Source organism: Alligator sinensis, unplaced genomic scaffold (assembly GCF_000455745.1).
Source record: "Alligator sinensis unplaced genomic scaffold, ASM45574v1 scaffold607_1, whole genome shotgun sequence".
In the NCBI taxonomy this organism is placed as follows: Eukaryota; Metazoa; Chordata; order Crocodylia; family Alligatoridae; genus Alligator; species Alligator sinensis.
The window spans coordinates 3,166,515-3,192,612 of NW_005841935.1; the positions used below are offsets into that span (position 1 = coordinate 3,166,515).

The 26,098-nt window shown below is 46.4% G+C and overlaps 1 protein-coding gene across 5 annotated transcripts in view; it reads left to right on the plus strand.

Moving 5' to 3' along the window:
- Positions 1-25,631, plus strand: part of LOC102370379 (metalloprotease TIKI1-like) — a 197,815-nt gene extending 172,184 nt beyond the window's left edge. For 4 of the 5 annotated variants that reach the window (XM_006019672.3, XM_006019673.3, XM_006019675.3 and 1 more), the window contains 3 exons: positions 11,107-11,197; positions 19,103-19,357; positions 25,176-25,631. In XM_006019672.3, coding sequence (XP_006019734.1) covers positions 11,107-11,197; positions 19,103-19,357; positions 25,176-25,359 — 530 coding nt within the window. In that variant the 3' untranslated portion in view covers positions 25,360-25,631. The remainder of the gene's footprint in view (positions 1-11,106; positions 11,198-19,102; positions 19,358-25,175) is intronic. The other variant, XM_006019676.3, reaches the window with a different exon arrangement.
- The last annotated feature ends 467 nt before the right edge of the window (positions 25,632-26,098 follow it).

The following is a 26,098-nucleotide window of genomic DNA, read 5'->3' on the forward strand; positions in this document are numbered from 1 at the left end:
AGTTGTGTGGGGGGGGGAGGGTGGCTGGGGAGGGTTGTGGCATGCATGGAGAGGGAGGGTTTGCCTACAGTTCACCCCCTCCCTGGGGAGGCAGAGCTCCCTCCAGCGCGTCTCCAAGCCCAGGCTCTGCACTTCTGCCACTTCTGGCCCCGTGGTACCAATGCAGGCCCCATACTCCTGCTTGCCGCAACTTATCCCTCCCGTCTGCAACTGCTGCCCTTCTCTTGCCACTTCCCCATCCCACCCTGCTCGCTGCTCCAACACCACATCCCAGCTGCACAGTCAAGAACGCAGGATGCAGCAAGAACTGAACCAGCCTGGCTGGCACTGCATGGAGCCAGCCAAGAATTGTGGGGACCAGGCTGGTTCCTGCTATCCTGCAGCCCAGCGCTGCAGCTGGGAACCATGTGGTGCTGAAGTGGTGGCAACTGCAGGCAGGAAAGCAGGGAAATGGCTGCAGGGGACTGGCAGTGAGCGGGCATGTGGGAGTGTAGTGACAGCTGAGTAGGAGCGCAAGGCCTGTGCTGGTGCGCCAGGGTCAACAACAGTGGGGGCCCAGGGTGGGCCGTAGGCCAGCAGGGGCTCTATGGAGCCAGACCGGGCTACGCCAACAGGCAGAAGGGAGAGCCAGCCTGACTCCTTAGAGCCCCTGCCAGCCCAGGTCCTGTGCTTCTGCCTCCCAACCCTGGCCCTGCTAGCGCAGGACCCACACTCCCGTCCTGCTGTTGCTGCACTCCATGCGCCCACTTATTGCCCCTTCCCTCCACCTTCTGTAGACATTTCCCAGCTTCCCTGCCCCGCTCCCCACCTCCCCCTGCCTGTTGGCCACTCTAGCACCACGTGGTTCTTGGCTGCAGCACCAAGACTGCAGGAGCTGGCCTGGCCCGGCCCTGAGGACTGGGGCGATCGCCCGTAGTCCTCCCCTGCCTCCCTCCCTTTCTCCTTCTTATCTGAATTTCCCTCTGGGAGACAGGAACAGCCCCAGGGGCCCAGGCCCCAGGCCTCTGGCTGGGGGTGGGCAAGGTTGGGCTGGGTTTGCTGCTGAGGCTGCTTAGTCCTGCCTCTGGCTCCCCCTGGGTCCTACTGCTGCTGGCTCCTGCCATCTTTGACAGGCAGCCAGGGGCAGATAAATATTAATTTTCTAAATGTTTTAGGGTCCCCGTGAGCTGGATAGAATGGCCTGGTGGGCCGGATGTCGCCTGTGGGCCATATTTTGCCCACCCCTGCTCTACAGCATTCTTTAAATATGGGAATCACATTTGCAGCCCTCCAATCCTTCGGTATCGAGGCTGCTTTTAGTGATGGGTTGCATACTATAGCTAGGAGTTCAGCAATTTCTGATCTGAGCTCCTTCAAGACCCTAGGGTGAAGGACGTCAGGTCTTGTGATTTGCTACTGTTTAGTTTATCAATTTTGTCTACATTCTCATCTTTTGAAACCTCAGTGTGGGTCAGTTCCTCTGACTAGTCCCAAGAGAGGAGATCTGGTGATGGAATTCCCTTAATATATTCCACAGTGAAGACACATGCAAAGAATGCATTTAGTTTCTTGGTAATGGCTTTGGCCTGCCATTCCCCCCCCCCCCCCCCCCCCCCTTTTCCCCTTTGATCATCTAAGGGCCCAACCTGGCAGGTCTTTGGCTTCTAATGTACTTTAGAAAATTTTCTTGTTACTGTAGCAGCTTATCTGACTTCCCAAAGTGATCAGACGGTGCTGGGGGAAGGCATTGCAAGCCAAGAGTGATGCTACTTTTGGTTTATCTATGTTATGGCATTGCCCTAAAATATAGTGACAGCCTGTGCGTGTGACAGGCTGTGGGTTGGTGTATCCTTCAGTTTATATCAAAAGGAACAATAGCTCAGCTCTCCTGATCTCTTTACCTCCAGACTATCATTTAGTGACTTTCAGATTAAATTTATTTTGTGCTTTATGTCTTAACTCCTCTCAGCATCAGATTATTGAGCCCTAGAAACTGCACCTTCTGATAAGTGTTTTCGAGTTTCCCATATGAACATGGTTGGGTAGATTCCATTTTTACTTCTTCTCTGAGGCACTCATCTTGGCTAGAAAGTCATCTGAGAAAACCTGAGTCCTGTGGTAGAGAAGGGACCAGTGGTTCTAATTCCACTTCATGAAATGACCACAAGGGAATACAATGGTGTATTTTGTGCCATTGGACTCACTTAATGTGATCTGTCTAATTATGGATTTAAAACGATGTAAACTTTCAAGAGTGGCAGAGCCAGTACTCTGACTGACTTGCATAATGTATTCCTGCATATCCTCCACTGCCTGGGTCCACCTGGAATTCTTTCTTGTCTTTTGCTTTGAGTCAGTACTGGAAGTTCAAGGTCTTTCTCCACAGTTTCACTTGTACAACTGTTCACATGACAACTTAGAAGAAAAAGACTACCTATCTGTACCATGGGCAACTGGTGCTGCCTTAGTCAGGGGGGGCATGTGCCCCCCCAATGATCTCGCCAACCAGGGGGAGTTCCCCCATGGCCAAGCTCATCAACTGGGGGGGCGGGGTCCCCTTCCAGCAAAACTTACCCACCGGTGAGCGGCTGCACTGCTCCCGAAAGCAACCACGGCACTCCCGGAAGTGGCTGTGGTGCTTCCAGAAGCAGCCACAGCCTACATCCGGTGCTCGCACTCCCCACTGGCGCTTGCGGGGGGGGGCACTGGTGCTCCCGCCTGACCCCTCTGCCCATTGCCTGAGTGGGGAATGTGGCCTGTCAGGGGGTGCACCGGTGCTCTCAGGTGGTGCGTGTGCACCCCCGTGCACCTCCTATGAGTTGCCACTGTTCTGTACCTTCATGATTGATCTGCAGAGGTGAACAAAACTCTAGAGGGAGGCCAGTTGGATGGTTAGTCAGCTGCTGCAGCCTGCTGTTCTTTCTAGCTCATGTTGTGAGATAAACTGAGCCCAGAGATTTCCTTTACATTCACTCATAGGACATTGTCTCTGAGGAGCAGGGTGGATAAAGGAGGGGCAGACTTGACACTAGTCAACATCAGGTCATGCAAGTGAGTTAGCAAGTTAGTTTAAACCAGTCAATGTTCATAGATTCTAGGGTCAGAAGGGACCTTAGTGGGCCATCTAGTCCAACACCCTGCCCCTGACAGGCAAGAAAAGGATCACCAAACCTGGGATCATGTGATCCCAGCCAGGTGCCTGTCCAGTCTCCTCTTGAAGACCCCCAAGGATGGGGCGAGCACCTCCTCCCTTGGAAGCCCATTCCAGATCCTGGCAACCCTGAACTTGAAGAACTTTTTTCTAATGTTCAGTTGAAACCTACTCTCCAATAACTTATGGCCATTGTTCCTTGTTGTTCCAGGGGGTGCCCTGGTAAACAGATCATCGCCTACTTTGTGTTGCTCTCCCCTTATGAATTTGCACGCCACCACAAGGTCCCCTCTCAACCTTCTCTTGGAGAGGCTGAAAAGGTTAAGGTCCCTTAGCCTTTCCTTGTAGGGCCTTCCCTGCAGGCCTCCAATCAGACGAATGGCTCTTCTTTGGACCCTCTCCAGGTTGTCCGTATCCTGCTTGAACTGCGGTGTCCAGAACTAGACACAGTACTCCAGCTGCGGCCTGACCATTGCCGCGTAGAGAGGGAGAATCACCTCCCTGGACCTGTTTGTGAAGCACCTACGGATGCATGACTAGGTGCGATTGGCTCTGCCGACTACTTCATCACATTGACAACTCCTCTTCATCCTGGAGTCAAAAGTGACTCCAAGATCTCTTTCTGCCTCAGTGGTGCTGAGAAGGTTACCCCCCAGCCTACAGGTATGATGGCAGTTTTTTCTCCCTAGATGCAGCACCTTACACTTGTCCTTATTGAATTGCATCCTGTTGCTCTCTGCCCACTTCCCCAGCCTGTTGAGGTCAGCCTGGATCTCCTCTCCAGGGTGTTAGCTGCACCCCATATTTTTGTGTCATCCATGAATTTGGACAGGGTGCTTCCCACCCCCTCGTCCAGATCACAGATGAAGATGTTGAACAGCACCGGCCCCAGAACTGAGCCCTGAGGGACTCCACTGCGCACATCTTTCCAGTTTGACACTGACCCATCCACCACCACCCTCTGAGTGTGACCCCTGAGCCAGTTTGCTACCCAGTCTACCATGTAATCATCCAAGGCAAATCTTCTCAGTTTATTAATAAGGATGGTGTAGGATACCATGTCAAAGGCCTTCTTTAAGTCCAGATAGTTAACATCCACCTCGACTCTTGCATCTAAACATTTGGTGGCCTTGTCGTAAAAAGAAAGTAGGTTAGTCAGGTAGGACCTGCCTGCTATAAACCCATGTTGGTTACCCCTCCGCATCACATTAGCCAGCGAGCTCCCACATATGTGTTCCTTGATAATTTTTTCTAGGATTTTCCCTGGGATAGAGGTAAAGCTGACCAGTTTATAGTTCCCTGGATCCTCCTTCCTCCTCTTCTTAAAGATTGGGAAGACATTGGCACTCTTCCAATCCTCCGGGACCTAACCCGAGCACCATGAGCACTCATATATCCTTGCTAGTGGTTCAGCTATGACACTCACTAATTCCTTCATTACCCGTGGGTGGAGTCCCTCCAGTCCCAGTGATTTGAATACGTCCAGTCCCTCCAAGTGTCCTTTTACCGTATTGGCACTGACCATTGGTCGGCTGATGTTCCCCTCATTGGTGTCTGTGATGTGTATTGAGGGTTTGCCTAGATGCCTATTTAAGAAGACAGAGGCAAAAAACTCATTGAAGAGCTCTACCTTGTCCCTGCTATCTGTCACTAAGCCCCTCTGTCTGTCCTATATGGGTCCTATGCTACCCTCCACCCTCTTCTTGCTCCCAACGTACCTAAAGAAGGACTTTTTATTGTCCTTAATCCCTGCCGCTAGCCTGAGTTCCAGAGCTGCCTTAGCCTTCCGGACTGACTCCCTGTAGGTGCGGGCCAAAGACGTGTATTCCTCCTTGCTAGCTACCCTGTTTCTACTTCCTGTATGCTACTTTTTTTGCCCTTAAGGTATCCTGGATAACCGTGGTTAGCTAATGGGGTTTCTGGCCCCTTTGCACCCTTTTCTCTGCCATGGGATTGTCTCACTCTGAGCCCAAAGAATAGTATCCTTAAGGAATGACCACCCCTCCTGGACCTCCGAAGCATCCAGGCTCTTGGTTCCTAGTAGCCTGCTAACCAAACCCCTGAGCCTATTAAAGTCAGCCTTTTTAAAGTTTAGCACCTGTGTCCTGCTAGGTATAGTGCCCACCCTTCTCTGGATAGTGAATTTTATCATTTAGTGATTGCTGTCCCCTAAATTGCCTTGAATATGTAGATCCCCCACCAGGTAATCCCATGTGGCCAACACCAAGTCGAGCAAGGCGTTACCCCTGGTGGGACTCCTTACCTCCTGTGTTAGGTGGAGGTCCTGAATGCAGGTTAAGAACCTGCCTGAGTGGTTGGTGTGCGGGCCGGGTGCGGTCCGAGGCTTTCGGGGGCGCGCGGCAGGCTGTGGCCGGGAGCCCACAACGGTAGGGCGGGGACTCTGGCACGACGGACTAGAATTAGGCACGGACTCGTAACGGTTAATTAAAGATTGTTTTACTTACACCGTAGGTGGTCGCGGTGCAGGCAGGAAAAACTTTCTTGAGTTGCAGTTACAGACAAACACAAGTGGAGTTAGCTAGGCTCCACCGAAGACACACGCACGGAGTTTGCTAGGCTCCGCAAAAACAAACACGACAGAGCTCTGGATACCCTTGACGAGCGCGCAAAACCGTAGATACGTCTTAAGAAGTTAACGAACGAGACGGGAAGAGGTTGGTGGTTGATCAGGCCGCCGAACTCCTCTGAGACGCACACAAAGTTTCTATTACTCTGCTGCATGCTCAGAGTCCCCACGAGATGGTTGTGGAGTCCTCTACAACTTGGGCGGAAACTGCTCAAACCTCTTATACGACTAGCAAGCCAATCACTAGCTGCCATGTGGGAATAATTTAGAAACAGCCAATAGTGGGAAACAAATTTACATACGGGTGGCAGGAACTCCTTTGCACCGGGGTTTTCTCTCTGCAGCTGAGAATTGCACCGTGCAAAGAAAGCTCCACGTGGCGGGAAATAATTCTGCAGTGCCGAAGCGCGCACACAATCATTGGGTCATGACAGTTGGATCTAGCTGACTGTTCCTCCCAGCATATGTCTGGGTAGTTAAGGTCCCCCGTGACTACCATGTTGTATCTGCGGGTTCCCTGGCACCTTTTCTGGACCCTTTTCCTGTTGATTTTCATTTTACATTATGGGAATATTTTAGAAGAGAGATTACAGATGACCGGCCTTTGCAAAAATCTCTTAAAAATCAGAGGCACGGTTCCTCTAAAATACTCACAAATGAATTGTTTCATCAGTCCATAAAAGCTCTGGCACACAGAGCCCATCTGCACGTTCCCAGTCAAGTCAAGAAAAGTAAACATCCTGGTATAGGATCTCCCTGTGACTAGAACCAGTTCCATCACTCTGTAGTTGCCTTGCTGCAATCACCTACTACTGCTGTTCCCACCGTTTCTCAGCATATGTCAGCTTACTTTTGGTTTCCTCACTGATACTTTTATTTACCCACCTGTATGTCCACTGTTCTGTTGGAATGGACTGAAGTGGTGAGTTATTGGTACTTACATGGGTGTGCAAGGAACAATAGCTGAGATGTTTCTTGAAGAGGAAACGCACACAGTTATGTGGGTTTCCAGTTTGGGCTTCTCTTTTACATTACACAAAGAAGCAAGGTTGATAAAATTATTGGCCCATCAGCATCCAATATCATACCTTGTTGAAATTCAGTGAGGGAAAATATATATATATAAATATATATTTACAAAATGACTTATCATGTCATAAAATAATTAAGAGAAAAATTCAGACCAACAGTGAATCTACTGCTATTCCGTGGTTAATCTTACTGGGATTTGATAAATACCCAAAATCAGGCTGTCTTAAATTTTGGTTCTAAAGTCTCTGCTGAGATGGATACTCTTGACTTAACTGTTAGATTAAAATACCTTTACCTGTGTGTCTCGGGTAATAAAATCTGCAAGCCAGAGGAGATAAGAAGGTTGTGCAGAATTTTGTCACATAGGGTATTATCCCAAACGTTTGCCATAGGTGATCCCATAATGTAGTGCATCTGAGAGGGGCATTTGAAGATCAAAAATTCAGAAGCCAGGACAGACAGGATTGCAATCCCTTGTTGATCAGACAGCTTTGTTTTTTGAGCATATTGCTCATCACAATCCCTGTGCTCCACTTCCTTTCAGTGCAGATTAAAGACTGGGGTCTTATTTACTCTCCAGTAGAGTGTATGGCTGAGCTGGTGCATACAACAGCTTTTCAGTTCCCTTTTGAGTTTGAGCACAGAAGAATAGAGATTCATGGCTCCCCACCCCCTGCCAGAGTAAATTGACCTCTCAAATGCATCACTTCACCTAGTGGTATGGGGATAATGGAGAGCTGTGTACAGAAAGAAAGGAGGAGGCTTTCTGATGGGACAAGAGCCTGGGGCTTTTCTTTTGGAGGCATTCAAGTGTGTGAGGTCAAAATAGAAAACAGGTGAAAGAGGCCTACTCCCTGTCATGGTTCTTTGGACTCATTCTCTCATGCAGTGCAACTGTTTGATCTGAAACCTCGGGAGGGTGAATCCTTCTTTCTGGTCGTTGTTTATAGTTGCTTTGGGCAAGGAGTAGGTGGATCTCTTACATATAACCAAAGACTCTTTGCTACAAAGGAGCCTGCCCTGTATCTGTTCCCAGAAGAAAAGCAAAGTATTAACTAATGACAACCTCATATGGTGGCTCTAAATACAGGAGCAGCTGGCTACCTCGTATATCGAATAATCAGAAAATCCTGTTCCAGGAGCCCTTGTCCCTTCTCTCTGTGATTGCCACTTTGGCATACTTTGTCACATCTTGAATGACTTGAGAGCTCCTCGGGGCGCATACCTCATCTGTCTCCTTGTGCTGAAGCCTGCTTGGCATGCATGTAGGATTGAAAAAACCCAGAATCTTTCAAGTATTACATATGCCCAGCTAGGTGGTAGTGATTGTTTATGGTTGCTTACCTATTATAAAGTTAGTTTTTGAAGGCTTCATCACAAGTCTGTGCCTGTTTGCATGTGGTCTTATGTTTTTTATGTATTACACATAGTTTTGTTCCATTTCTAAGATTATTGGCATGCAGTTTCTTGTTCCTATTAGAGTCTGGTCTACTACTCATGGACTCTGGATCAGACCCTTGGTTAGCTTCCTGAAGGATAACTTCCATGCAATATCACAGATGAGTAAGAGGAAGAAAAAGAAGAGAGAGAGACTGATTCAAGAAATCGCATAAGTGTATAGTTAGTCTAAGTTGGACTGAAGCTCATGCTTTAAAGCTTCCTTCAGTGTCAGTCTAAATCACCATTATAATAAATAAAAATTGGAAATCAGATAGGCAGTAAGCAAGAAGGAAGGATTTTTGACAGCACAGGTTTCCCTCGCTTTATGTTGTACATGCATTCCTGGAAAATGGTACATAACTTGAATTTGCATAAAGGAAACCCCCTTTATAATGTAACAACTAGGGATACATTCCAAGACCTCAACAGTATTGACCCCCAGACCCATTTCTACTACTTATACAAGACAATTTTGGTACTCACCAACAGCAGACAGTACACATAAGCACAGGGCACTGTCATAATGAGGATGGCAACTACAGAAACGTGTTGTAGACAGTGAGTGAGGAGCACAGATTCACACAGGAGACTATATTTTGGTGTGCATCACTTCCACAATGCACCACACAAAGCAGCTGACTGCGGGCTTCAACCACACCAGTCACATAAGAGTGAATTTACCTTGCATATCGCGAATTTTTGGTTCGCATAAGAGCGAATTTGCACATACAGAACCTGCATAAAGCGAGGGAAACCTGTAGCCATTTTGACAGTGCAGTTAGAACTTAGAATACAGGAAATATTGAGCCACTGAGCTGTATATGATAGTGAGAGGTTTGCCATAAGGTAAATGTTGCTGTTTTGAAAGTACAGATTTGCTGATCTGTGCTGCCATGTACTCCTAACTTGAAGTAATAAAGGATATAACTTTGGCCCTCTGATTCCCCCATTTCTATGGAAAGCCCTGCACCCCTATGGTACTCTGTGAAACCAGGGTCTTAGTTTGCTTTGTTCCAAATGAACAGGTTACTTAGGCTGTACTTATTCTCACCTTCCAACAGCAGGTCCTGCTTTAGTGATCATAAGGCTCAATTACATGCAGTTCATGCAGAACACAGCATCCTGTTTGTTCCTTAGTAGAAAGAAGTACTCATTTGTCCCACTTTGCACCTCTTGCCAGTGAGTGACATTCAGACTGGAACAGTCTGAACTGAATCCCTTTTGGTGCCCCATTTGTCAACCACCCTGCCTGTCTGAGATATGCACTTCTAACCACAGCACACTGTAAAAAGTCCACCATTGAGTCTCTGCAACGATGAGTTTAGGGCAGTAGGACTTGATGCCCCTTGACATTTATCTCAGGGTGTTATATGCATTTGGGGGAATACACTATTTTTTCACAGGTAAAGTGTAACGTGACCATTGTTAGAGTTCAATTTTATGAACATATACACTTCTGAAATAGGATACTGAAGGTTAATTTCATTCCTATTCTTTAGGAGTATGTTTGCATGTTTGCAGTGGTATGCGTCCCATCCCTCTCCCCCCGAAGTTTATAATATTAGCACCTCTGAATAGGAAAGGGAGCTCTCTGGAAATTACTGCATTATTCTAATTTTATTTTATAAGAAGCTGTTAAGTCAGCGAATGCTTTTAAAGAGGCTAGAACTATTGTGCTTCCTGCAGCTAAACCTACTTCCCAGCAACCCATCTTTGAGGAGGTATTAATGCAACTATGAAATGACAATCAATCTACATGCAGGAAATAAGTCCTTTTAGAACTTTTCTTGTACATTTTGGTCAGGGTTTCTATTTTAATAGACTACTAATCAATTCATTATGATGTCAGTGCAGAGGCTGAGCATCATCCACATCTGGCTGAAAATGGAACCAAGTTATAAATCACTGACATATTTCTGCTGAAGCAAGCTAAATCCTCTCCAGAGTTTAGCGGACACTACTAAAGTTAGAGGTGAATGTCTATCCCTAATCATTTATGTGAAGGATAGAGACTGAACTCTAGCATGGCTAATGTAGCATCTGATCACAGTCCAGAGCTGTTTTTCATCCACCACAGTTGGATGGCTCTAAATTAAATAATTCAAGTAGTTAACGATGCTTGCTGTGTTCTTGTTTGGTGCTGTTCAGTTTGTAGAGCACAGTGGGATCTTTGCAGGGTTTACAAATTGTGACTCAGATCTGAGCTTGTTTCTGTGTGCTGAAGTACATGCAGTTGCTCCAGATGTGTGGCCATATAATTTAGAACAAGGGTGGCCAACCTGTGGCATGGGTGCCAGAAATGGCACAGGCAGCCACTCTGTGTGGCATGCAGCAGGTCAGGGACGGGACAGGCAGCACAATAATAGATAAGGCAGGAAGCAGAAAGCAAAGCAGCTAATTGGGCAGGGAGCACAGGGCAGGAAGCTGAAAGATGAGCAGCAGATCAGGCTGGAGAAGGGGATTGGAGAAGCATTTGGAGAGGGTGTGGGGCTAATTTGTGGCATGCCTCCCAGAAAAGTTGGCCCCTGCTGATTCAGAACATGTTCTGGCCCTTTTCCTGCATGTATATATCAGAATCATATCATCCATTAGGAGGCAAGAAGCTGCTTAAGAGTGAGGCAGCTTCTAGGACAGTTCAGAACTGGAAGTGAAGGCTACTCTTTGAAACTTCAGGAGAAATTTTAGGAGCGTAGAATGTAATTACCAAAATGGCATATTGGTGGTCCCCTGTACTCATGCAGTGAGCACCTTGGAACCTTAGAATAACCCCATCAGAATGGTCTGGTCTCTGCCAGATGACATTTCTCCAATGATTTGTGCTATGTGTCCTCCAGACCTAAAGAGAAATGGAAATCAATTGCTCTTGCAGACTGTGGTCTCCTGGATTTTTTATTCTGATCTTTTTTCTTAACTGCAGGTCATTTCATGGGCAACAACACAGTGATTGATGTTTTGAGGAGAGAAGGGTATGAGGTAGAACACACTGCTGCTGGACAACCCATCAACAAGTAATATATGTATATTTTTATCATAGTTGATAAGCAATAGAAAGAGAGACATAAATAAGAGCTGTTCCATAAGGGCTGTTCTCTGCTATTTCCCTATTCAATTAGTTTCCTGTGTTTTATCATCTGCAAGCTAATTTGGAAACAGAATTTGCATGATACCTGCTAAGTAGGTTTTTAACATGAATTGCAGATATTTTTCCCTGAACTTTCAGGATTTTAACCAGCCAGTTGTTATCAGGAGTGAGCTAAACGTATGCCTTCTTGGGCAAGCTATCCCAGTATAGTAGTCCATGCAAAGGCAAAACTCTGACTATGCTGGTTTACAACCCCTGTCCATCTACCCAGCTTGACACTTCCTGTCTCACCACCTGTGCTTCTGGGCTCCTATTCCAGTCCCTTCCTCTTCTCATGTGCTTAGCCATTTTCTCTCCTCTGGCCCTTCTTCCCTTATTTACAAGTGCAATATATTATTACTTAGCCCAAAAGCTTTCCTTTTTTTCTCATCTGCCAACCTGTATCCCCTTTTCCTCTCTAAGATTCCCCGTACATACAACTCTGACCTTGTTGTCTTGACTTCTTCTCCAGCAACTGTCCTTGATCCTTTCTGAAGAGTTTTTCAGCCTCTCCACTGTGGAGTAGGCCTCTCCACAGTGTCTTGTGAGCCTCTTTGTTCTAAGCTATATTATTTCCAAGTTGTCTGCTATCTTCAGTATCAGGGGTTGCTGCTGTTCCTCCAGGTTCCGCTCCTTTTTAGGCTAGGATGCATTTCTATGTTAGTTGTCCTCGATAAGCGTTTCATCTTCATCCCCTCTGGTGGCTCCTCATTCTTTCCTAGCTGTGGGTATCTGTCTGGATTTTGCCCTGCTCCATGCTCTCTCTCCAAGTGATTTCATTTCCCATAATTCCAATTACCAAAGAACTTCCAACTTTAACCCCTTCCCTCTGAGACCAGTATTGATCTTCCATTGACTTGGCTCTCTCCTATGGACTTCCTGCCACTGTGTCAAATTTGACCTCCAGTCTCTTGTCCTGCCTCTTCTCTCTGTTGCCTTGTCTGTGTCACTATTCTTCTTGACTGGTTTGTCACCTCAAGGCCAACTCCTCCTCCGCTCTATCCCTTTCCACACACTTCTCTTCTAGCTTAGTAGCTCTACAAAATTTCCTTTTCTTCTCACTGCTTAGACCCGTATTCATGTCTTAATCACCTTTTCCCTCATTTATGTTGTTTCCCTTTTGCCCCCTTTCTTCTAACCACAAATATTTCCTTCCCTGACCAACCCCCCATGTCTACCAAAGGGGCTGTCTGGGATAGGGGTTTCTTTGTGCTCCATGTGTGTATAGTGTCTGGCGCAATGCTGGAGGTGCCTACCCAGTAAGGCAATATTAATAAGTAATGACAAGATACCTTTTCTCCTGAGTGGAGCACATGATTTTCCTCCTTGAACACTTTTAGTGGCTCTCTCTGTCAAGCTTCTTATCAGATCAAATTTTCCTGTGTTTTCTGAAGAGATGTGGAAAGTGTTCTGTTAACTAAGGAGAAGGAATCACCAACACATTTACAGGCTGGGGGATGACCCTCTCAGCCGCACTGTAGCAGAAAGGGATCTTGGAGTTATAGTTGACTCCAAGATGAACATGAGTCATCAATGTGATGAAGTGATCAGTAAAACTAACTGCACTTTTTCATGCATTAGCAGTTTGCATCACAAACAGGTCTGGGGAGGTGATACTTCCCCTCTATGCAGCACTAGTAAGGCTGCAACTGGAGTACTGCATCCAGTTTTGGGTGCCATACTTCAAGAGGGATGTGGATAACCTTGAGAGGGTCCAGAGGAGGGCCACTCGAATGGTTAGGAGCCTGCAGGTAAGGCACTACGAGGAGAGATTGAGGGACCTAAATTTCCTCAGTCTCCGCAAGAGAAGGCTGAGCGGTGATCTTGTGGCCACTTACAAATTCATCGGGGGGGACAGCAAGGGATAGGAGATGCTCTGTTTACCAGGGTGTCCCTTAGAGTAACTAGAAATAATGGCCACAAACTGACAGAGAGCAGATTTAGGTTAGACATCAGGAAGAACCTTTTTATGGTAAGGGTTGCCAGAATCTGAGTGGGCTTCCAAGGGAGGTGGTGCTCTCCCCTACCTTGGGGGTCTTTAAGAGGAGGCTAGATATGCACCTGGCTGGGGTCATCTGACCCCAGCACTCTTTACTGCCCAGGGTAGGGGGTCAGACTCTGATTTGCTGAGGTCCCTTCCGACCTGAATATCTATGAAAGCTTCCTGCACTTGCACCTAGACCTTGTTTAGCTTGGCCTTCTCTATACATGCATTGTCATAACTCTGTTGTCAGATAGGGGTGGGCATTTATCTTGTTGTGGACAAGCCCTCTGTATTTAACTTTCATATAAGACAAGCGCTGAAGTCAACCTTAATTTAGACAAACACTAAGTTTAACCTTAATTTAGACAGGGCCTCTGTGCTTGGCCATATGACTTAAATATCATGTAATGCTATATTTGAGTTTTTGGGGTTTTTTTAAGAAAGAAACTCTTTTATGAGTTTTCTGTAGACCAGCTTCTAAGCGGATGGGGATTGTATGCCCTACAGGCTACACCACTGTGGGCTGCGCACTGCATGGGCCATACCCCCATGACCCACAGGCCCCTGGGTGGACCTCTCTGCCACAGCTGCACTATGCACATGGGCACCCCAGCCTCGCCTTCAGCTCCTCAGCTACGGGCTCCTCCAGCACTGTGGGCTACGCTGCCCTTCCTCCCCTCCCCCCTTGGGCCAGGGTCAGGAAGTGGAAGTGGGAGGAGAGAGAGGGGGACCCCAGCTGCTGCTGCAGCTGGAGCAGTAGTGGGATGGGCAGCCAGGTGGGAGCTCAGGGGCTGCAAATTAACCTTTCTCGGGCTTCATGCAGCCTGCAGGTTACCAGCAGTACTACAGAAGAATAAAATGTCCTGGTACATGATGTTTTTTGCTGGAAGGAGGGCTTTGGCCAGGCATTCTTTAAAACTTCTTTAGCAATTTTCTGAAATCTAGAGAAAGAGAGATCAAATTTCATTAAATTGCACATAGCGCTTATTTGACTTGTGAACAAAAACAGAGTTCAAATCACACAGCAGAACCTTAGCCCCATGGAAATCAACGGCAAAACTTTTGTTGACCTAAATTGGGTCAGAATTTCACTCATAATATTTCAGAGACCAAAAGGGAGCACAGGTTTCAAAGACTTGGAGGGCAGCTGGGCACCTGACTCCTACTAAAAGTCAGTGAAAGCTCAGCACCCAAATAATTGCCTTTGAAGCAGCATCTCTCCTGGTCCCTGGCCCAGATCAAAAGTTATAGCACTTCAGCCAGTTCATAGTCACTGCTGGAAATGAAGTCTTTTCTAGGGTCTGTGATTGACAGCGGCTGATAAAGTCAGTCAAATAGATGGGGGTTTAAGCCTTTGTTCAGAGAGAGCTAACAAAAATAGTATGTTGAAACTTCAGGACTAGTCCTCTCATACCATTTGAAAGCAAGTTTAAAGACACGAAATTAGTTTAAAACAGGCTGAATACAAAAGAGAAGGAAAACGCTTGAGATGATGTGGAAAATGGTTAATGTGGCATCTGAGAAGAGTGGTAACAGGACACAAAGATTTTCACGTCAAGTTCACTCATTTAAACTTGTTTAGGCCTGTACATTGCCACAAGCCATTGTCAGAGGATAACCACTCTCTGTGAATGGATCTCAATACAGACCCTCATGGACACGTAACCAGATCTCTAGGCCCATGGCGGCAAGCTGGACCTATGGTGGCATGGCACAGAAACATGGGTCAGAGTGGGCCTGGGGATAGAATTGCTCTTTCAGCCTCATACAGGATCCCTCCTGGCCAGGGGCAAGTCATGTGGAATCATGTGTACCATGCCACAGTCTGGCCTCTGCCAATCCCATCAGTCCCTGGATCTGTCAGTTTGGTACCTTTCATTTGCCCTAGTATCACTTTATTTGCCCTAATATCTTCTTTTTTTTTTTTTTTGCAAACGTGTAAAAGAAAGAAAACAGAATAACACAAAACATAATATGAATCAAAGGGGGATCTTTTGAGAGAAAGGGGAGGAAGTAGGTTTGTGCAAAGGCTGGCCTTCCCTGGGGCATGACAGTGTGTAGTAGCTGTGCCCATCAGGGAAACCCCAACGTCAGGGGTGACTGGTGCCTCCTCAGTCGGGGAGGAGCACCAGATCGCGGATGGGGGGGGGTCCCCCAGCAGCTGATCGCTGAACCAGTGGCAAAACCAGAAGTGCACTTCCGTGGGCACTTCCAGTTTCACAGTTGGTGCTTCCAGGAGGTGCACAGCTGATCTCAGGGGGTGCAAATGCACCTGCGTGCACCCTTTATGTGTCACCTATGCTCAACTTTGTCTTAGGGCCACCTGAAGCATCCGCTGAAACACTGTGGTTGTGCCAAGAGGACAAAGAAGGAACAAGGACTGAGCAGTGTGTGTGTGTGTGTGTGTGTGTGTGTGTGTGTGTGTGTGTGTGTGTGTGTGTGTGTGTTCATGTTCCCATAGGGGAGGGAACCATCAGGGAACAAAGATGAGCAGTGGTGAGCCAGCCCCAGTGGGGCTAGATAAGGACTAGGGCCTTGGAAGAGGGCAGAAATTGGAGCACAGAGGGTAGGGGCAGGGCTCTCAGTGTGTGGTGAAGGGCAGGGAGGGTAGATAAATGGCTCCAGCCCCACAGCAGAGAGCACTGAGAACAGCTATATATAGTGTCCTGAATATAATCAAGTTCCCAGTGCCTCTATTTTGAGCTTTTAAATATTATTACTGATTTTAGGTTGAATATATATCGCATAAAATATTCATCGTATAATCATAGTCATAATGAGTGCACCTCCTGTGTCTCCCCCCCGCAGCTGCTGCTACACTCAAGGAGAGTCAGCAAGTGTTACACTGTGGGGGAGGAGGGTGGAATCTGACCCCAGGGGAGAAGGATGCTCCTGTGGATCTGAGTACCTTTGTGTTCCTTTTTATCACAGGCCTGCTGCTGTTCGAAACATCTCCTGCTGATTCCCCTGTAGAAAGCACAGCAGGAAAGGCTTATGCCCTTAACTCCCTCAAGACTAGGATGCTTGGGCATTCTGGAGAACAGACCAGGCACCTTGTCCAGGCAAACAGACCAGGCACTTTCTGCCTATTCTGCATTCACAGGAATGCTTGGATTCCTAACTCTTCTCTGTCATGTTCATTGTGGTGAGCCCAGTTTCCTGCCCCCTAAAGGAGGGTCAGTCCCCTTTTGGAAGAGTTGTTTCAGAACAGGTCAGATAATGGTGTTTAGGGAGTGGAGAATAGTAACTAGGGGATTGCTCAGGTCACCTAAGGTTACCATAGGCAGCATTGTCTTTCAGTGGGACTTAAAGGTGAATAGGACAGGGGCTTTGTGGGCAAGCTCAGGAAGGTACCAAGGGTCACAGAAGTGATATTCAAAAGCTGCTCAAGGGGCAAACAGGTCTGTGGTGGAGCCTGGAGCAGGAAAATTTGGAGGTCAGCTGGTGTTTTGCCTTGCAATCCCAGCCTTGTATCAGGTGCCCCTACCAGTGAGCTGCAGGGAAACCCACTCTTCTGAGCTTCTCTCAGCCAGGGCTCTTGAGCATCCTCCCCATTCAGTTCCTGACTTTCTTTTGGGAAACAAGGGCAGATTTTCTCCTCATTTCACACTTCCCCTTCCAAGGCAGGCTTGCTCAGTGTTCTGCATCCTTCCCAACTTTCACCTGTCTGACTGCAACTTGCTTTCTACTCCATTATAGTTTTAGGTATGGGTCTGGTCCAAAAATAGCAAACCCTCACTACAGTCAGCTCCTTTCCAAAGAGTCCACCTCATTTGGGTTGCAGGGAAAGAAGGGAAGTCGGCTGTATATATATATGGTATACATACATAGCATATATAGCTGGCAGAGGGAACACTTTCACAGTGGTTTGTGTTCTTTCCCTGTCATATTTCAGTCCAAGTCTGTCTCCAGCCTTGTCTGGTTCAGTGAAGCTGCTCCTTTCCTTCTCACTATAAATTAGTTTCTAGATCTTTCAGGCCTTTGCACTACTCTGACTTGACCCTAAGACCTGAACATCTACTTTCCATGTGCTGAAAGGGAATTTGTTCATGCTACTCCCTGGGAAGGAGGGAAGGAAAATCTCTGCATGTTATACCCCAGGGGATTGGATTGTAGCTCTTGCAGCCACATCCTGGTATTGGTCTCAGCTTAGAGCTGTGCTTGCTGCCTTGGAATGAGCACCAGGGGGATAGTGCCTGCCTGAGGAGGGAGAGCAGGGATGAGTCATCTGCTCCCTCAATCAGGATGAAGCAGATTTCTCCCCAAGCTGCATCAGCTCCACTTGCACCCAGGTGAACAGGGTGGATGAGAGCTGTACCCCCAACCCCTTCTTAGCCTCTTTGTGGAGCAGGAGCAAGTTAGTCCCCACTTGCCCCAACCTTGGGAGAGAAAGAAACTTCCTGTTTGCCCCTGCCTCCAGCCTTGATCATGAAAACATCTCCTCTCTACGGTATATGTGAGCTTTGCTGCCCTAGAAACCAACTCAGTTGTGTCCCCAAGCTCTAGGACTGGCCTGGATGGCTTCTGGACCCATGGGCTGCAATCAGCAGGCTGACTCAACACACCTCACCAAAGCTACCCATCCCATGCTACCCATTCCCATGCTGCAGAAGCTATTTCAGCATCTTCCATGGATCTATCTACAAGCATCCTGCCAAGGGAAGACAGTGCTGTTGTTCCCACTTTAGCCATAGGAAACAGAGGAACAAATAGACTAAATGAATTGTCCAGTGTCACTTCAGCAGCTAGTAGTAAGGTAGGGAACTGAACTCTGGTCTTGTAGCTCTTAGGTTAGTGCCCAAACCATTGGGCCTGTCTTCCCACTTTTAAGCAGAGCTTCTGATCTTGCATTTCTGTTTCCTAGAGCTTAGTTCAAGGTGAATTGCAGAACAGGTGTTAGAAGGAATTAACATTTTAACAAAGGGCATGTTTGTGATGAACACAAGTGTCATGTAGAGCTCCTTTGGGTAACAAAAACAGCAGCTACACACAGTCATGTTTGCTAGGTCCTGATTTGCAGTATAAATGTACTCTAAGATCCTTTCAGAAGCTGCATCAAGCCATTCATTAATGTCCAATTAGAGGCCATGTACATGTCAGCCCTGCTTTAGGAGCAGGTTAGAGAAAAATCTGTCAGGAATGGTTTTAGTATTGCTGATCCTGCCTCAGGGCTAGGAGGTGGGTATTCTGGGTGACTTGTGTTCCTCTTTTCTCCGACTCTTTAAGGTACTGAACAGGAGAAGGGACAGCTCATGGGAGATAACTCCTTTCATCTGCAGGTTGCTGGTTTACAGGATGCACAGTGGTAGCAGTGAGGGTCATCAACCAGTGGAAGAGAAGGATGTGATAAATCCTCCCATTTGGGAGTGTTGGAGTCAAGGCCGGGCACACTGTGGTTTCAGCCTATTTGGGCTCAGGACCAGAATCCCAAGCTCTGCAGCAGATCCAATTAGAAATGTTGGGGACTTGCCGATCCAGCTGATTTCAGGATAGGGAAAAAGTGTTTAGCACTTCACTGTCAAAGTTTTTGTAATATAGTCAGCCAGATGCACTGTGTTATTCTTAAACAACTGCCTTTTCTCTGGCCAAGTTTGATTATTGCTCTTTGGGTTTGATTCTTTTTTTTCCAGGTCCTTTTAATTGAAGAGGATCTGCATGAATTTAGGTCTGACTTTGCACGGTGCGGGGTAAATGAATAGCAGGACTTAAGCCAGCATTTCTGTCATGGTGATTGTGGCTTCCTTGTCATTGTACTGAGACCTCCTCTTAGGCCTTTTCAAACTTTATCACTTGTTTCTCCTTTCCCAGTGGGAAAAACCCAAAAACATTGTCCACCTCCTCTTCATTGTCGCCAGCGTACACCTCATATGTGATTTCACAGGAGCTCCCGCCACATCTGCACCCCCAGAAGGAAGAAGAGGAGATTCTGCCTCACCTGCTGCTGCCTGAGAGCATTGACCTGCTGGAGAAAGGAGACAGGAAATACAAGAAGAAGAAGAAGAAGCAACAGAAGAAGCAGCATCTCCGCCAGTTTAATGACCTCTGGGTCCGCATTGAGGAAAGGTATCTACCTGGTGGGGAGGGAGGATGATCTGCTAGGTTGGCTGAGTACCCTGCCCCAAATCCTGTGTTCTGACCTCTTCAGATGCCCATCCAAAGCAGGAGGCGCCCTCACAAGCTGCTAGCCAGACACTTGTTTCAATCAGGTTTAGCATCAGAAATGAAGTGGAGACTAAGGTACTTGTTTCCCTGGCCAAGATAGCTGACTCAACTCAGAAACAGCCAGAGCAACTTTTTGAGCTGTGTGTTGTTCCTCAAGTGCCTTCCTCCAGCCACTGTCCTCCCACTCACCACTGAATGCAATTCTTTCATGTTCTCTTACTTCCTTTCCATCTGCTGCAGTATAAGCCCAGTTCTCTCCATTCCATTGCCTTGTGGAGGCATTTTCACCTATGCAGTGTGACCATTTGAAAACAATTTTTCCCCACATTGCACATGTATTAATGACCCAGGGCAACAAGGAATCAAGTTCTGGCATGTTTTTAAGTACGTTTCTAGGTTCAGTCCATTGGGCTTCCATAAAGCATTCTTCATTATCATCTCAGATGTACCAAATATGTTGGGGAACTTCAAGACATACAAAAAACTAGAATTCTTGGTTCCAAAATGATACCTTTTATTAGACCAACTGGAAAATGGCAAGAAAATTGTCCTTTTCTGCAAGCTTTCAGGATCAAAGTCCCTTCGTCAGGCTCTGGGAAAAGTGTAGATGGTACAAGATGGTAAAAAGTTCCCATAGGTAGGAAATAAACTTCATTTTTGCACAGAGGGATGGAAGTCTGTCCCTCTGGGTCCATGAGTGACTTTGCGAGCTGTGTTGAGTAGCTCTTTGATGTGTTGATCAGGTAGAATTCCTTCCCTGGAGGTGTCAGATGGTAGACAGGTAGGCAAAAAAAAACTTCCTTGTTGTTCTGCAGTGAAGTTTAAAATCCCAAATCATCTAAAATTTGGCATCTTCCATGTTTCAGGGTTGTACTTGGTAGCCGTGTTGGTCTGAGACAAAAAGACATACAAAAAACTAGAACTCTTGGTTCCAAAATGATACCTTTTATTAGACCAACTGGAAAATGGCAAGAAAATTGTCCTTCTCTGTAAGCTTTTGGGAACTTCATACCTTCATGATATATTAGGTCACCTAATGCCATAATTTTCCCATTGCTCTAAATAATCCAAGTGACCTAGGTTACATGGGAGATGGTACAGTGACAAGTACTGTTCTGGTTTATATATCTGGGCAACTGTGTTGTTTATTAGGTATAATTGCATATTTTATTTCAGTTCAGTTAATGAAATTGATACTAGTTGCGATTGTTATTATTGTGGGTGATATTGGGTGTGCATATGGTAGAAAACTCTAATGGAGAACACTGACTCAGCAGGTGCCCCAAGTTATGTTCACAGGCAGACAAGGTTCTTCGGGTGAATATGATCTCTTTTATTAGACCAACTTAAATAGTTGGAAAAAAAAATTTTAAGCAAGCTTTTAGATTCAAAAACCCTTCGTCAGGCTGAGCAAGTGTCTGCAGTTGGTGTGTGCTCTTCCTGGATGGAATGAAAAGTAAAGAAGGCAGAGGCTAGGCTGGTTCAGCTTTACACATGCATTTTTCCCCACTTAATCAGTGGACCATGCCTGGACCTAGAGCTAATCCTGTGTGTTTGCAAGATGCAGAGACTTCAGGGAGCCCAGGACAATAGGAGGCATTCCAACTTAATCTGGAGGAAGGACTGGGTTGTTAATTTCAACTTCAGGGATGTGCTAGTGCACAGCAGAAAGAAAGGCCCATAGGGAAAACAAAGCTGGTACATTTATGCCAGCAGTTATGGCCTAGCAAACTTCTCCAGGCTCCAGGTATTTGGGCCTTTATGACCTTGGGAATGACTGAGATCAGATTTACTTTTTATTTTTTTGGCTTGCAATTCTCTCCCTCTCCACCTATGGAATACATTGTTTGAGCTGGGAGCAAAATCTAATGCACAGAGGCTGCTTACAGATATTTAAAAAAACCAAAATGGTGTTTTACTTTAAATTCAGCACACTCCTGTGCCAAGCCCAGTGCATGCCCAGAAGAGGCAGCGCGTTAGTTGGGCTCGGCTTGCCTAATATCTATATAGGTCGGGTGCTTTACTGGGGCTCTTTTGGTGCTTTTATCTAATAGCGGATTGAATCCGCTATTAGATAAAAGCACCAAAAAGTCCCGCTGTAGCGCCTGATCTATACGAATGCTGTAGAGTCAGGTTGAATTAATGCACTGCTTCTTTCAATAAAGTATGTTCTTTGGTTTTTCGGGTTGGTTTGTTTGTTTTTAATGTCTGTAAGCAACCAGAGATTACACCAGCAGCTGTTTTTAGTGATAACCTCAGAAGCAGTGAGTGATGGATGGGCTGCCCAAACAACCTCTGTACAGGGGTGGGGGGAAGTGAACAGAGGTTTGCATTTGTGTCCTGTGGATAGGGAAAACTGTAGCAACCCAATGTTTCTGCAGTAGAGCTATAGAAATGATTGTCAGTGAGCTACGATGTCTGCCATGGCTCTTCCTATTAGATTCTTTCCCAAACAGGGACCTCTGTGCTTTGTTTGACTGTGCAGTGAATCTAGCAGGACTTTACATCATAGATATGCTCTGTTATCTCCATGTAATGGATAGTTCCTCTAATAGCTATTGGTAGGGGCCTGTGCTGTGCTAACTACCCCATCTAGTGGTAATGTTTGATGTATGGCAGATGAAATACAGCTGGTCAGACAAGCCGCTCAAATTTAATACAGGTTTCCCTCGCTTTATGCGGGTTCTATATGTGAGAATTTGCTCTTATGCAGTGGCCCTTTTTATACCAAAAATTCGCTATATGCAAGGTAAATTCACTCTTATGTGATCAGTGTGGTGGAAGCCCACAGTCAGCTGTTTTGTGTGGTGCATTATGGGAGTGATGCACACCAAAGTATAGTCTCCTAGGTGGATCTGTGCTCCTCGCTCGTTGTCTGTGACACATGCTTCTGTAGTTGCCATCCCCTTTACAGTAACATTCTCCACCACCCTGTGCTTGTGTGTACTGTCTGCTGTTGGTGAGTACCAAAACCGTCTTGTAAAAGCGGTAGAAATGGGTCTGGGGGTCAGTACAGTCGAGGTCTTGGAACGTATCCCTATTTATTACACTGGGAAGTGGATTCCCTTTATGCAAATTCTAGTTATGCACTGTTTTCCAGGAACACGTGTACAGCATAAAGCAAGGGAAATCTGTTCTCAGTTGCTACCTTATCTAGATTCGCAGCCCTTATTTATCTATATCCTTGTCATTGGCCACTGACAGGTAAATATGCTACGTTTGTTTTGCTTGGGTCTGGGCCATCCATAACTGTACTCCTATGAGCACGTAAACATGAAAGGCCCAGCCAGAGTGATTTAAAGCAGTCTTGTAGTGGGTTTGGCTGAATTGCTTTGGTCTGTGCTCCTGTATGTGTCTGCTGTCAGCCCTGTTCCTTTGTTGTACTGCCAGTTGGCTTCTTTCCAGTTACTGTACGAGCCTCCTGCCAGGCCTTTTGGTAGGGAATGGTAAGTGTTTTTAAAAAGGATACTAATTGCCTTCAAATTCCCAAAGCATTTTTGCAGAATGCACTTGGGCTAAAAAAAAGCTAGGATAGTGCATAGCAGCTGAGGAGCACCAAAGCGAGTGGAATGAACGTGCTTTTGTCATGGGGCAGGTGGGCTTACTTTTAATTTTGCTGAAATTTATCATAGCTTCCACCTAGCAATGTTGGGCTGTGTGGCTTTGAGCTGTGTCAGCCGATTGCCCCAGGTCAAATTGGCTGCAACTTGTTATCCACAGAGAGCGGTACCCACAACTCTCATTCCTGGATGCAGCCAGCTTGTTGCAGGGATGTTTGCTCCTCTTTTGCTAGACATTGGGAAAGGTTCTAACAATTGCTTTTCCTTGTCTTTACTCTCAACCCATGTATACCCTACGTATGGGCTTTCTCTGTCTGCCATTGGCAGCAGTTTTCATGGAGCATTGTTTATGCGAAGCCTGCGGAATTGCCATGTTCTTGCTAACACACGTGCAAACTGGGGGAGGGCTGAGGAAGACCAGGAAGAGCTTGTGCCAAACTGTTGAAAGCAGACCCTTCAGTGCCTCGTATGTAGAAAGCATGCCGATTGGCAACCCCATCTCTGCTGTTCCTCTGAACGACTGCCATGCAGCCAAAATGCTAGCCTCAGGAGATCAGGAACGCTGCTCTTTACTACTTCCATGAACCTGTCAGCCATTCGTCCTGTAGATCCTGACACTGGGACAAGAGAAACTTCCCCATCACGTTGCCCCCTTTATATACGACTGATTCCCTTCCCTTACAACCCCATATTGAAGCTCAGCTGCATGGTGATTGTAGTGTGAGGTGCAGGGTGAGCTGTTGCTCAGGGCATTCTGCTGTCACTAGCATTGGGTATCTATCCAGGTATTTGGATAGGAATATGACTCGTGTGGTTTTGTACCTTTCCCCAAGGTTAAGGGTAAGAGCGTAGTGCCCAGCCAGTAACAGCAGGGGTCATCTGAGAGTCCTGCTCTCAGTGTGGAGGGCATGTCTGGGCAGGATTGCCTGATTGTCTAGCTTTGGACGTTAAGTCCCTACTCAAGAAACATTCTGCTGATGCCAATGTCACAGTCAGCTATCATGCTATTTCCAGCCTCCCCTGTTTTGGGAAAGGTCATTGCGGTGGTAACCCAAGAGCCCCAAGCACATTCTGGATGCTATCAGATTCCTAGACCCTTGTCTCTGGCTTTTGCTCTGAGTTTAGCACAGAGACTGCAGCTGGGGACTAGATGTAGAAAACCAATTGCCACTGAATCCTGCCAGAACAGTAGTGCTGGGCAAAGTAATCTGGTGGGGATTGGGACACATCGTAGATGGGATTCAGTCTCCCCTTGTTACTGTGGTTCACAGCCTTGGGGTACTTTTGGATCCTGTGCTGCAACTAGATCTCCAAGTAGCAGTGGTAGCTAAGAGTGCCTTTCACCAATTCCATCTGATGAGCGGGTTGTGACTCTTTCTTTTTTAATCAGATATGTCCCTTTATCAATGCCTTCATCACTTTAAGGCTACACTACTGCATGGGGCTGCCCTTGATGAGTTTTTGAAAGCTTCAGCTGGTGCAGAATGTGGGGACCCACCATCTAATGAGTTTGGATCACCAGGAACACATAACTCCAGTTGCTCCCAAAAGCTTTCTGGGTCCAATTCAAAATGCCAGTTTTGACCTATTAGGCCCTTAAGGATCTAAATTCACAGCCCTTATTTATATACATCCTTGTCATTGGCCACTGACAGGCAGATCTGCCAGGTTTGTTTTGCTTGGGTCTGCGCCATGCATTACTTTATTCCTTTAAATAGTCTGGGCTCGACATACTTAAGGGATCACCTTCTCCCTTATGTCCCTTGGCAATCCCTAAAGGCAGCTGAGAGGAGCCACCTGCAAGTACCAGGTGCCAAGTTTGCTTGGTGAAACCATGTGGGAGATCATTCTCACTAGTCACTCCTCAGCTCTGGAACACCTTCCTCCTTGAGGTCTGCAAGGGCCCAAGCCTGGGCATCTTCTGGAAGCGCTGACAGATCTGATTTGAACAGGCATTTAGCAGGCAAGACTAAGCTGGGATATCATTTAAGGAGTTTTTGTTATATATGTAATTGTAGTATTCTACTTGCTTTTGTAAGATTGGGAGGTACCCCACAAGCTGCTTCAGACCCTCCTCTGGCCGGGTCTGCAATAGGCTGCAATTTGATTCCTGGTTCATTTGGCGTTCCCTGACCAGACACCTTTTGTTTGCTTTGTAGTACCACCGACCCACCTCCACGGATTCGCATCATTAATGGGTATATTACAGTGGAACCCCAGCCACGAGGACACGGGCGATCCAGCCACATCCAAGCAGATGCCAGCAGAGCTCATGTGCCTTTCCAGTCTCTGTACCTCTTTTTATTGACTTTGGCTTTGCATATGCTACCTGCGCTACAGTGAGACTTGGCATAAAACCACAGGGGCCTTGTCTAAAGCACAAATTTTGGGGGAAATATAGAAGAAAAGACTCTCCAAGTGTGACACTTGTTCTGTGGAATGTTCTTGAACCTCCTTCTTTTCCTGAATCTGGACCATTAACATGATTAACTTGTTTGACATGCCCAATACAGGAGAAGATACTTTTAATGAGAGCCATTATTTATCCTTCTCTTGCAGAAGAATTATTTCATGTTATCCCATAATGCTTTTGGGAGATGTATAATGTTGCTGTAACATAGCTGCTGTTTAGCTGTATGAATTTGACTAAATACATTTTGATTTTGGTTTTGGTTTTGTTCTGGAAGTTTTTTTTATTGATTGCCTTGTGAGACAAAACATTTTAAACCACCACTAACTTGTTAATTACCTTGGCTGGAAGAGAATATCTTGGTCACATCAGTGGAACTGAAAGGAAAAGCTTGGTCCTATGTCTGCATTTCTTTGGTTTCTCACCAAATTATATATTTAAGTTTAAGGCAAAATATTCAGAAGCATTTAAGTGATTTGGGAATTTTAAGTCCCATTGAAAGTCATACTTATGACTAGCATATGAAAACCAGTCTACCACAGACCCAGTATTTAGCACCTTCTTTTGGTAGTGTTAATCAGGAGGTACTTGTAGCTAGAACATCCCTGTCTCCGGTAGATGTTACAAGAATGTCCTAGTGAAGAATTTTCTTTAAACACTGACTGATAAATA